General features: G+C 38.4%; 1 protein-coding gene across 1 annotated transcript in view; it reads left to right on the top strand.

Annotated features, from left to right (window-relative positions):
* Positions 1 to 11,625, top strand: part of LOC134353070 (SH2 domain-containing protein 1A-like) — a 42,612-nt gene extending 30,987 nt beyond the window's left edge. The window contains exons 2-4 of the mRNA XM_063060941.1: positions 2,266 to 2,329; positions 7,152 to 7,269; positions 8,413 to 11,625. Coding sequence (XP_062917011.1) covers positions 2,266 to 2,329; positions 7,152 to 7,269; positions 8,413 to 8,453 — 223 coding nt within the window. The 3' untranslated portion in view covers positions 8,454 to 11,625. The remainder of the gene's footprint in view (positions 1 to 2,265; positions 2,330 to 7,151; positions 7,270 to 8,412) is intronic.
* The last annotated feature ends 797 nt before the right edge of the window (positions 11,626 to 12,422 follow it).

The following is a 12,422-nucleotide window of genomic DNA, read 5'->3' as shown; positions in this document are numbered from 1 at the left end:
TTGGAGCAAGGAAGTTTGATTGGAGATTTGATAGATATGTGTGAGATCATGACAGATTTAGAGAGAATAGACTGAGAAGTCATTTGTAGTATTGGTCATTTCAAGAATTGGGGAAGTATTTCCAAGTGCCAGGCAGAATTTATTTTCTGGAGAATGGTAATGACCTGTAACTGACTCACTGTTAGCATGGAGGATATAAAGGTTGCCAGGGCTGTCAAAAGGGAAACAGGCACTAGAGGGAAAATGATTTGCAAGACCGTGGGGAGACATCTGGGGGAAATAGGACAGAATAGACAGCTGTACAATGAGCCAGTGCAATCCTTCTGGGCTGGATGCTCTCCTTTTACGTTGAAATAGTTCTACGATTTTGTAAATATTTTCAGATGCAAAATTGCAAAAATAAACAAACCATAGCTTCTGCTTTATAAAATAAAACAAACAATCTTAGAATTAGTAAATCGTTGCCCAGTAATTTATGTGAAAATGTGAAAATGGATATTTCCCAGAGCTGAGCAAGATTACAATGAAAAAGGATCTAGTGCTTTCCTGTCGTTTATGATGAATAAACCCTTTTCAGGCTTCCAATCGGGTACAGGTATCGATTTTAACTGATGTTTCAGTGACAAACTCTGCCATGCTTAGGTATGTCTAGTCCGGTGGTATATATACCCATGTCATCTGTCCCTCCTGTTTGGTTAACCCTCATCCAATGCCCGACGCAGGCCTCTCATGGTCTGAGTTGACATCCCCCTCCCCCCTCATCCAATCAGGTTTCTGCTGTCTCACCATGTTTGCAATTGAATTCCACATTCTTACTTGGAGTGAGACCTTCACCTTCCTTAAAATTATCTTTCTCTAGTTTTATTTCAATTGCTTCCTTCACCAGGCGGTACCAACAGTAGTTTTGTGCAGTCAAAGTCAATCCTATGGCCATTGCTAATGCGATGTTCTGCTACCGCTGATTTGGCTGGGTAAACCAAACGGATACACCTCCCGTGCTCCTTGGCTCTTTGATCCGAGTTTCCACTGTGCACCCCATCTGGCCAATATATGTCGCTCCACATTCTCAGGGAATCCTGTAAACGCCAGCCATTCTGAGTCCCAGGCCATCTTTGACGTGCATAAGCTGTGATTTGGGCTTCCTTATGGGTTTGTGAATGGTATTAATCTGGTATTTCTTCAGGATCCTGGCACTTTTGAAATACTTTATCATACACACTCTTAACACTGTCGTTGAAGGACAACACTGAGGTGACAGATTGGTTGGGTACAGAAAAATAATGTTCAAACTGAGGGAGGTAGAGATTCACTGATGGATGGCACTGATTATTTTTATTACCAATCTTTTACTGATTTTTTAAAAAATCTCAATCTATGGGATAGAGAATTTTCTCATAGAATTTTTAGACTATTAATTTTTACTAGATTCCAACACCACCAAGTGTCGTGCTTAAAATTCACCTCTAGGTCATTTACACACTAGAGGACCAGCACCTGATTTTCTGCTTTATGTTTACCACCTGATGGCCTGGAGGGGAGTGAGGGAAGTTGCTCCTCTTGTCCCTTTATCTCTATTCCTCCTACTCATACTCAACACCCAACCTGTGCCTCCATCACCCACTTTCTTTCCCATCTTCCACCTCTCCATCTGCTGCTGACCCACATTTTCCTCTCACTGAGTGCCCTCCAGCCGATGCTCCCACGCTCCCCTATCAGATTTCATCATCTGTGGTCTCTGTTATCTCCACCCAGCACCCTCAGACTCTGTTGTTATTTCCACTCTTGCTTCATCTACTTGCCAGTCACTCTTCCTCACCTGCATCCGCCTATCACTTGCCAGCACTTACCCCACCCTTGCCCCTTACCCCTTACAACTTTTTCCAGTCCAAATAAAGAGGTTTGACTCAAAAGTTCGGCTGCCGATTTCCCTCCCTTCACAGATGCTGCCTGGCCTGCTGAGTTCCTCCAGCATCTTGTGTGTGTGATGCTTTGGATTTCCAGCATCTGCAGATTTCCTCGCGTTTTTGTTACACGGTGTAACCTGGCATTGCTTTCCTGCCAACCTCACAGCAAAAGATCACTGTGCTCCTGGGTCTTTTAAAAGTAAATTTAAGCCAAGCTGCTTTTTTTCCCACAGACAATATTCTCTTTAACAGGAACTTCGCATAATATCTGATAAAATGTGGAATTTAATGTGTAATATCTGTTTTGAATTGTAAACAACTACAAATTGTGGTCACTAAAACCATGCTTTCTATTTGCCAGGTGCTCTGGATTAGTTTATACATACCGTGTTTTTAAGACTCCGACAGATTCATGGACTGTTGAAGTAAGAGAAATTTGGTTTTTAATATCAACATTTACTTCACTGTTTCCATTTCCTTTCAAAGTACTCACAAAGGCATTATGTATGCATGCTTAGGGTTTCAGACTATGAACATGACAAGGTTTATGGTGGTTAGTTGTGGTTTTACAGAGAGGGATTGGCTAACCCTTGTGGGGCTTGCCTTCTGAAGAAGAAGAAGAAAGCCCTTAACTCCGAGTGGAGTCATCGGGACGTTGTCATGATGGCATTTTTTTTTAGCAGGATTTCTTACTTTTAGGAGGCCGAGTTGCTAGCTTGATGCGCAACTCAGCACAAATGGAAAGTGTGCGAGGGAACCAGCTGGATTTGAACTTGGAAGCCTTCGCTCCGAAGTCCGGCGCTGATGCCACCACATCACCAGCCGGCCAGGGGCTTGCCTTCTGTAGATCGCTTTTTTCTTGTCTAGAGAAGGTTGTGCTGCTGGACTTGAACGTATTTCACAGGAGCACCAAAGACTAAGGGTGACCTAACAACTGCTTTTAATGTAATGATGTATTTTGAAGGATGAGTTGAGAAAGAAATTTTCCTCTGGCTGGGAAGGCATTGATGAGGAGTTGTCAATTCATAATTTTTACCTAGAGCATAAGGAAAGATACCAGAAAGCGTTTCTTCCCTTTGAGGTTCCTGTGAAGAAGGAATTAGTTTGTTTAATGTTGATATATTTTTCTCTTTTGGAAAGAGCTGGTGGACTGCTGCAATTTCCCACCATCATCTTTTCTGCTTTCTTTGAGGTGTAATATCTTCTGTTTCACATGTAGCTTCGTTTAAATTGACTGAGGTGATCTTTTATATCATTTCTTGGTACGAGTATTTATTGGTTAGTTCTTTACATACTGTTTACAAGATAGGGCTTTGCTTTCTCTTCAGGCTATTAGAATGTCTATCCACTTCTCATTTTCTGCTCAAATGAAGTGTTTTTACCTAAAACATTGGCTGCCAATTTTCCCTTGGTGCTGGTTGACCTGCTGTACTTCCAGCATCTTTGAATTTATTTTGGATTTTCAGCGTCTAGTATTTTGCTTTTTTTATGTGTCTTTGTTAAAATCTGTGGATGCATTTCCAAAGCTCAAGCATTGATCAAGGATACTAGCCACTGCTATCCTTGATCAATACATGTGCTTTAAAAATGCATCACAGATTTTAACAATGGGTACAGCTGTAAAAATACGAAGGAACATTACTGCCATTTCATCAAATGGAAGTATTTCTAAAGTTGGTTCACACATTATTTTGTTTTCAAAAGTCCCATTGTCATGGAAGTTTACAGTATTTTCTCTCAGGGGGGTGGGAACATGAGATGACACTGGCAATGGTTGAAACACTAGTGAACTTCAGTCGTCTAGTTTTCTGACAATACCCCACTGTAAAACCAAGCAAACTCTTACCCAGCCTTCTTAACAGCGGCTTTGTTAGATCGGTGCCAGCTGGACATAACAGCGTCGCATAAATGCAAGGCGATATTGTTATTCTGTTGCAAAACTTCCCGCTGTCGCTCATTGCAACCAACGATGCTCTAGACAGCTCACTGGAGAACCTTAGATGATAAATTACATAAAGTAAAGAGATAGATGCCACCTTATATATTTAAAATCTTCCAAATTCGAACATAGAATATATAGTAGAACTGTTCAGGCCCTTTGACCCACAATGTTGAGCCAGACTTCTAACCTACTACTTGATCAATCTAACCTTTGCTTCCAACATAGGCCATAACCCTCTGCTTTCCTTTCATCCATGTGGGAAGAGCCCTTAATATATCAGCCTCTATCATGACCCTTGGCACTTATCACTCCCTGTATAAAAGCCCTACCTCTGACATTGGCCCTATACTTTCCTGCGTCACTCCTCTTAAAAGGATGCCTTTGCTGTCCTAGGAAAAAAAGGGCACTGACTGTCCACACTATCTGTGGCTCTTTCAACTAATATACCTCCACCGAATTGCCTCTCATCCCACTTCACTCCAAAGGGAAAAGGCTTAGCTTGCTCAACATCTCTTCACAAGACATGTTCCCTAATTGAGGCAGCATCCAGATAAATCTCTGCACCCTCTCTAAAGTTTCCACATCCTTCCTATAATAAGGCAACCAGAACTGAACACAGTACTCAAAGAGTGTTCTAACCAGATGTTTATAGAACTACAATGTTACCTTGTGACTTTTGACTTACGTTGAGGCTTTTATTTCCTCATCTGAGCTGAACATCTGCACTGGTTTAAAAGGATCTCTAATTCTGCACCTTGTCTGATTGGCATTGTACCATTGAGGTGGACTCCTCAGTGCAATGCACCAGTATCTTCTTGCTTGAATGCTTAGAACGCCGCCTCAGAACTGCCCAGCAAAGTTGGTCCAAAAAAAAGTGAATTGAGTTTAGAAACAAGAAAATATTTTATTAATTTTTGCATGCTCTATTTGGACACAGTTCTCAGATCATTTCTATTGCCTCTGGTAATATACTGGAATGAAAAAATAGAATTAATATTCTGAGTTGTTTTGTAAAGATAGACTGAGATTCAGACCTTATCATCATTTGAAGTTTATCTTCAGCAACTTTGCAATTCATTACTGTAATAAAACATGTATCTACACTCTTTAATTCAACTTTATCTCAGTAATTTATTCCTTGATTTCACAATTTCTCGTAATCAGTCCTATTTATCTTCTCATTATACTGCAGCATATTTATATTCTGAAAGTAGATGCGGTAGAGGGCAAGATCATTTAACATGCTCTGCAGAGTAGGACAGTGGGGAATTTCAACGCAATAAATAAGATGCTAAATAATGGGTTGGTGGAAGTTGTTGCCTGCTTAGCTCTTATTGAGTTCTGAATATAAAGCTGGCCAAAGCCGTCTCATTGCTTTTTGTGTTGGCTTTACACCCCATGAGCAGGTTACATTTTATCTGGTCTGTGCCCATATTTATGTTCCACATAAAACGAATCTTCTCCCTAGCCTCTACCTCCTTTTCAACCTTTTCATCCTTTAATAGTATTCTCCAAAATACATATTCAGATTTAACTATTTCAGTTGACTTATGCAATGGTTTCAGTTCCTTATTTTTTTATAAATAAAACTATGTTCACCAACTGATAAAACAATTTGTCAGTTATTGGTCATTGCTGTCAGCATATTCTTACTGATTGTAGTATCTTTCCATAAACATACATCTGCTGTTATTTCCATATTCCTCAAGAAGGGTTTCAGTCTGAATCGTCGACTAACTGTTCATTTCCATGGATGCTGCCTGACTTGCTGAGTTTCTCCAGCATTTTTTGTGTGTTGCTTTGGACTTCCAGCATCTACAGACGTTCTCATGCTCTACATTCCTTGTTCTGTTTGTTCTAAACTTGTAACTTTTCCATTTCAACTGTATTGAAAAAAATATACTTGCCAAAATATTCCACTTCCATCTTTATTACCCAGAGGTTAATAGGGTTTTGGAATTATATATGCAGGAAATATATATATCAGGTAGGAGGCCATGTAGTGTTCACGCCAGGACCACCAGACTCAAAAACAGTTACTTTACTGAAACAGAAAGGCTGATCAATATCTCCACCCACTAACTCCACCACTACTTTATTGTTTCCCATCAGTCACAATACTGCCTTGTGTCACTTTACAAACATAAAATCTATCTATGCATGTAAGACATCTAATGTATTTACATTTATTCTGTTTTATTTACATTATCATTATTGCGTTCTTTATCCTTTTTTTTGTGTTTCGTCAGATCGGGAGTAACAATTATTTTGTTCCCCTCCGCACTTGCATATGGGAAATGACATCAAACAATCTTGAATCTTGAAATGAATCGCTCACAGTTTGTATTAACTTCCTGAACATTCAAGTTCAAGTTCAGGTTTTTTCCATCATTCAACTGTACTCATGTATACAGCTAAATGAATCAATGTACCTCAAGGACCAAGGTACAAGGTACACAGTACATAGATCACATGCAGTGTGTAGAATAATATTAACAGATAAAAATAAAATATTCTGTGGATGTACAAGTTGACATAAAGCACATAAATGACATATAGTTAAATATACAACACTATTTCTGCTACTGATGCTGTAATAAATAATGTGTACTGGGTGGTAGCAGGGTGTTCAGAAGTCTCACAGCCTGAGGGAAGAAGCTGTTACCCAGCCTAACAGTCCTTCTTCTTATACTGAGGTACTTTTTGCCTGATGGTGGGAGGTCAAAAAGACTGTGGGATGAATGAGAGGGGTCCATGTTGGACGGATTGAAGGGGTCGTTGATGTTTTGGGTAGCAGGTCACAATTTTGTGAAATGCCTGGCTTGATAGGGATATAACTCCACCCTCCACCTTCCTCTGTTCCCACTTTGACCGTTTTACCTCTTCTCACCTGCTTATTACTTCCCACTGGACCCCTTCCTTTTCTCCTATGGTTCACTCTCCTCCCCTATCAGATTCTTTCTTCTCCCGCCTTGACCTTTCCCACCCTCCTGACTTCACCTATCACCTTCCAGCTAATCTCCTTCCCCTTCCCCCCACATTTCTATTCTGCACCTTCCCCCTTCCTCCTCAGTCCTGAAGAAGGGCTTTGGTCTGAAACGTCAACTATCTATTAATTTCCAGAGATGCTGCCAGACCTGCTGAATTTCTCCAGCAGTTTTTGTGTGTTGCTTAAAAATGGTTGTCATTAATATTGGATCTTTAGTGAGTTGAGGAATTAAGATGGGTCTAATCTGATATCAAGACTTAATTCAGCATGCTAAATTATCTTTTTGTTCTGATTTATTTTTTTCTTTTCTTCACAGACGGCACCTGGAGTCAATCGGAGGTTGTTTCGTAAGGTGAAGAACTTAATTTCTGCCTACCAAAAGGAAGATCAAGGCTTAGCAATACCCTTATTATACCCAGTGTACAAGCAAAAAGGTATCAAATGTTCTTTACTGAACGGAAGTATGTGTGTTTAGAAGTAATGCTCTTCTTATCCATTCCTTTGCATGTTTGACGCTAAAATGTGTCTTATTTCAACATTTTCCTTTTATCCTGCTGTACTGACCAGATTTGCTGAAACCATTGAAGTTTGAGTGGATTTTGAAGTGTGATATATTTTGAAGCTGTAAAATTTCTCTCTGTGTATATTATTAGGGCATTGAGGTTATGATCAATTGATGTTATGACATGCCAAGACCTGTCTCCTTATTACCCAACCAATCTCAATGTGCTTTGAAAACTGACCTTCAATGGACATCAAAGGCAAATGGGACAATGGTCACTATCAGGAACAAGAAAGTTCACCCTTCCCTCAAACTGCAAAGAGATTTCATCCCATTGTGATGATTCTTTAGTGAACTGTAAAACCTGGAACTTGCAGCAGAGGGAGCCCTCTTGACTGGTCACACCTTGTTTTTCACTTGTGGGCAGAAAGTCTTCCGCCTTCAGGGAAACAGAAAATTCTGGTGCCAAACCCTGCTCACTACTGTTTCTAGAAAGCCTTATGCACCCCTTGAGTCCTAGGCTTTTCTTATCAATATCTTACTAATCTGTAGAATCTCTGCCCTGAACCATCTTTTGCTGTTTAGTGTCCTCCTTTAAACTTACTTATTTCACCAAGTATTTATCATCACTAATATTTTTATTTAGGGTTCAGATTTTGTTTTGTTAAATATTTTTTGCTGCCTTGGATGTCTTCTTATATTGCATTTGATCTATAAATGCAAATTGTTATTGTAATTGTAGATAATGTGAGTGACCATTGTTATAATTTGTGCGCTGGCCATTCTTTGCAACTTCTAAAGCTGATGTCACAGCATAGAGAATGGAAACTTGTGTTGTGTTTAATTTCTTCCATGATCCAGCATAGGTACTCTTTGCGAAAGAATAATTAATATACCATTGACAAGATACTGCAAAACTTCCCAAGAGAACAAAGCTTTGAAATATTCTTAGCTTCTATGTCTAACTAACAAGCTAATGAAAACTATAGCTGAACTTCATAATAATTTAAGAGTAACATGCAGCTTAATTTGATGAAATTGTTCTTTTAACAGGAGATTTCATTTGTTTCTGCAGATAAGGATGAAGATTATCAGATGATGCACCCTACTGAATGATGCCCAAATTTTTACATTGTCAACCGGAATTTCGACTGAATTTGCCAGTAGTGTTTGCAATCAAAATACATTGTAGCAGTCAGCTTAGATACACTTTCATTGATCTTTGACATTTTCCGCTATTGAACGTTCAAAATATCGCATTTTTGTTTCGGTTAAATTTGTAGCCCAGCTAATTTGTAATTCAAACCTTTCCAAAATAAGTTTGAAGCATGTATTTGTCCTCCGTCAGTAGTTTATAAAATTGAGGATTCCTAGTATTTTGTTATTTATTTATTTTGCCTTCAAACTTGTTAGAGAAGGGATTTCTGTATATTTAATGTTGTTCCAAGACAACTACTGTAGTTTGGTAGTAAACACCAAAATCTGTATTTAAAAAAAATGATTGACATGTGTCTTTTTTTGGGAAACATTATGCTGTGCAATTTGGGAATCTTAAAATCTTATCAAGTATTCAGCAGGTCATTTGGCATATGTGGAAAAAGAAACAGGTTTAACATTTCATGTTAATTATCTTTCATTGAATTTGCAATAGCTATGTAAGGGCAGAATGTACACAGGAAAATGCATTGGGATTATTGACAAATGACCTACATTCTGGTGCAAGCTGCACACAGAATTAATGGAAACTAATTGTTCTGGTTATTCCCTGAGAGCACCAACAAAATGCTCGGTTTGCAACATACTGCTGTAGTTAGGAGGTCATCAGTGCTCCTACTTGTGAAGAGTGAACTTTGTCAATTGTCCTTTTCTGGAGAGCAGCAGGCTGGAAGAACAAATGGAATAACCATATCTGTGGATTTGCCAATAGAGCAGAGTGCATTCTTTTGAAGGATTAAATCAGCACTTTTTGCCGACTCAGTCAGCATAGACTAACTTGTAACTCATTCAGCCCAGTTCTGCCAAATCATATATATGTATGCAAGTATTTGAATTTTTGAATCGAAGTTTCCAAGTGTGTCTAGGTCTGTTGGAGTGAGCATGCAGTGATTGGTAGTGTGATGTGGGAGAGCTGTTTCTCGTACATATCTGACATGCATGCAAATGAATGAGTGTTAACTGAACTTAGGGTTCTCCATGTGGGTTAAATGCACGTGATCATTTGCATAACTGGGATCCCATTTTGCAACAAATGGTGGCCAATCAGCATTGTCCACTGATTAATGTATATGCAGGTATGACATATGCTACTAGCTTGGCCATCCAAAATCACAGATGACTCTCACCATAAATGTATGTCGGTACATTGTTCAGGAAAATGGAAGCAAATTAGCTTCAGCAATGTAATCCCAAAGATATTGAAATTATGAAACTGCTTTTGTGGTAAATTAGTTCAATTACAAGGAAGTAGATGAAAGAAAAAAGCAGAAAGTTAGCTGTGGGGCAGAAGGTAGGGGAGATTAACTGATGAAAATTGCTGAGCAAAGGACTTGTTCTTGCCTCTCTGTCCCACTTTTCTTTCTCTTAAAACTTATAATTAATTATACAAATATGTTCAAAATGGGAGTAGCTGTGGATGCTGAGGAACATTATTGCAGTAGTTGAGCAAAATTTGAGATTACATTTCTACCTTGCTCTTAAAAAGCTATCCCAGTTTCAATGAATTATCATTTATGTGAAATGCTACTCCTGTTCCACATGTGCTACTAATTTGCTGAGTATTGGTAGCATTTCATATTTTATACAAGAACACATTTTTTGCAGGGTGATTATAGTATTACTGTGAGAAGTAGCACTCAGTGCGAAGATAAACTTTCACTCAATATATGGCAAAGAAAAAGCATTTCAGGATATATATTGTATACGTTTCTCTGACATTAAATGTACCTTAGAAACCTTTGAAACCTTGAATTTAAGAAATTAAAGGTTGTCTTGATTTCCGTGTCCAGGGTTCTAATGACATTCCTCTAAGGTTATGACAACTCCTAGACTTAGTGAAGAGTCAATCTCTCTCAATTATTTTATGTGGGTGCATCTCATCAAATGTCACACACACGGACAGGACATGAGTTAGATTTCTGTGGCCTTATGTGGTCACACAGGAATTGAGGTGAATACATGGAAGACAAATTAGGACTGCATCATGAGCTAAAGCAACCTGCCAATATCAACCTTGCAGTTTTCCACAATGATTTTGCCTCAAATTTCATTGAGAAACATTGCTAACTAGAGAGAAAAATATTTAATACATCTAATAACCAACAAAAATGTCATTAGTCATGGGGTTGCTTCAGGTACTTATGACTAAGTATCTTGTATATTAACGTAAGGAATTCTGAGAAATGACAATACAGTACATAGTTAGAAAGCTATGAGACCTTTGGGATATCTGCTCACTGAAACATCTGAAATTTAGTTTTTGTCATATGCACCACCATTTCATAATATTGTTGTAACTGATTCTAAATCTTTACTTGCATAAAACTTGAGTGATCTAGCAATAATCAAGTTCCCTTCAAACTTTCTTTATTATTAGTGATAGGTTTTAGCCCAAAATGTCAAGTTTGATGAAACATATATTTTTATTTTGTTTAATGCATCAGATTACTTGGCTGGACATATTTTGCTCTTCATGTCATCTGTAGCAAAATAATTATGGTTTCAAAGTTTTCTGAAATCTGTTTGAAAAATAACTAACTTCAGAAGAATCACAAGTGAAATTGACGTTACTTTGGATTTGTACTTTTAGTTTTCCTCTGTTATCTCCTAAAGTCACACTTGGCATCCAGTTCTATGGATGGCAGCAGCAACTCTAATAAAATATTTTACTCATTTTGCCAGGTCTTTAACTACTTAGATGATATAAATGAGCTCAATCATTCTCATGTCTAGCAGTTATTGGATAATAATTCTGACTGTGAACCTTGGCTGGTTTAATCGGCCTCATTCTCCAACGTGGAAAGTTCAGAGCACTTTTAACAGGCTAATCTCTGTCCTGATTGAGATCAATGAGAAAAAAATGCACTGAAACCTTCTGTCTCACATAACCTGGGTTTGCCTTTATTCATTGGCTATCTTGTACTTTAGGACCTAAACAATAGTTCGTTGCATAGTTATGTGATTATTGTTGTTAAAATCAGTAAGGAAATACATTCCATTGGACTGGTTACATACAGTGTATTCATTTTTATATCATGGATTTTATTAAGTAATGGATGATAAGTATTTTTTGAATAGCTTTGTACATAAACAAATAAAAAAATATTTTCAATCCAGACTGCTGTTTTTTTTAAATATATCATTACACACATTTTTCCAATAAGCAAAAAGTGAAAACTGCACTTGCTGGGAATCTGAAATAAAAGCTGAAAATACTGGAGATGCTCAGCAGGTCAAGCAGCTTGTATGGAGATAGAGAAACAGAGTTAATGCTTCAGATGTTTCATCATATGAAAGACTATTTTCCCAAAACATTAACTCTTTCTTTCTCCACAAATTTATATTTACTTGGGAGATGGGCACAGAGTCAAGAGAACTCAGGCAAGTCAGTAGTGAGGCCATGGACAGTATCAGGATTACAGAAGAGGAGGTGCTTGCTGTCTTGAGACAAATTAGGTTGGTTAAGTCCTCAGGACCTGACAAGGTGTCCCTTCAGAAATTGTGGGAGGCTAGTGCAGATATAGAATGGGCCCTGGCAGAAGTAGTTAAAACCTCCTTAGCCATGGGTAAGGTGCCAGAGGACTGGAGGTTAATGTTGTTCTGTTGTCCAAAAAAGACTTTAAGAATAAGCCAGGAAATTATAGGCCAGTGAAGCTGACATCTGTAGTGGGTAAACTATTGGAAGGTATTATAAGGAACTGGATATAGAAGTACGTGGATAGACGGGGCTTGATTAAGGATCATCAACATGGTCATGTCTAGCTAATAGAGTTTTTCGAGGAGGATACCTGGAATGTTGAAGGAAAGGCAGTAGACGTTGTCTACACGGACTCTGCAATAACTTTGGAGAGGGTTCAGAGGAGATAAATG

Source organism: Mobula hypostoma, chromosome 10 (genome assembly GCF_963921235.1).
Source record: "Mobula hypostoma chromosome 10, sMobHyp1.1, whole genome shotgun sequence".
Taxonomy (NCBI): domain Eukaryota; kingdom Metazoa; phylum Chordata; class Chondrichthyes; order Myliobatiformes; family Myliobatidae; genus Mobula; species Mobula hypostoma.
The sequence above is the reverse complement of the archived record's forward strand: the minus strand, read 5'-3'. Positions and strand labels throughout refer to the sequence as shown.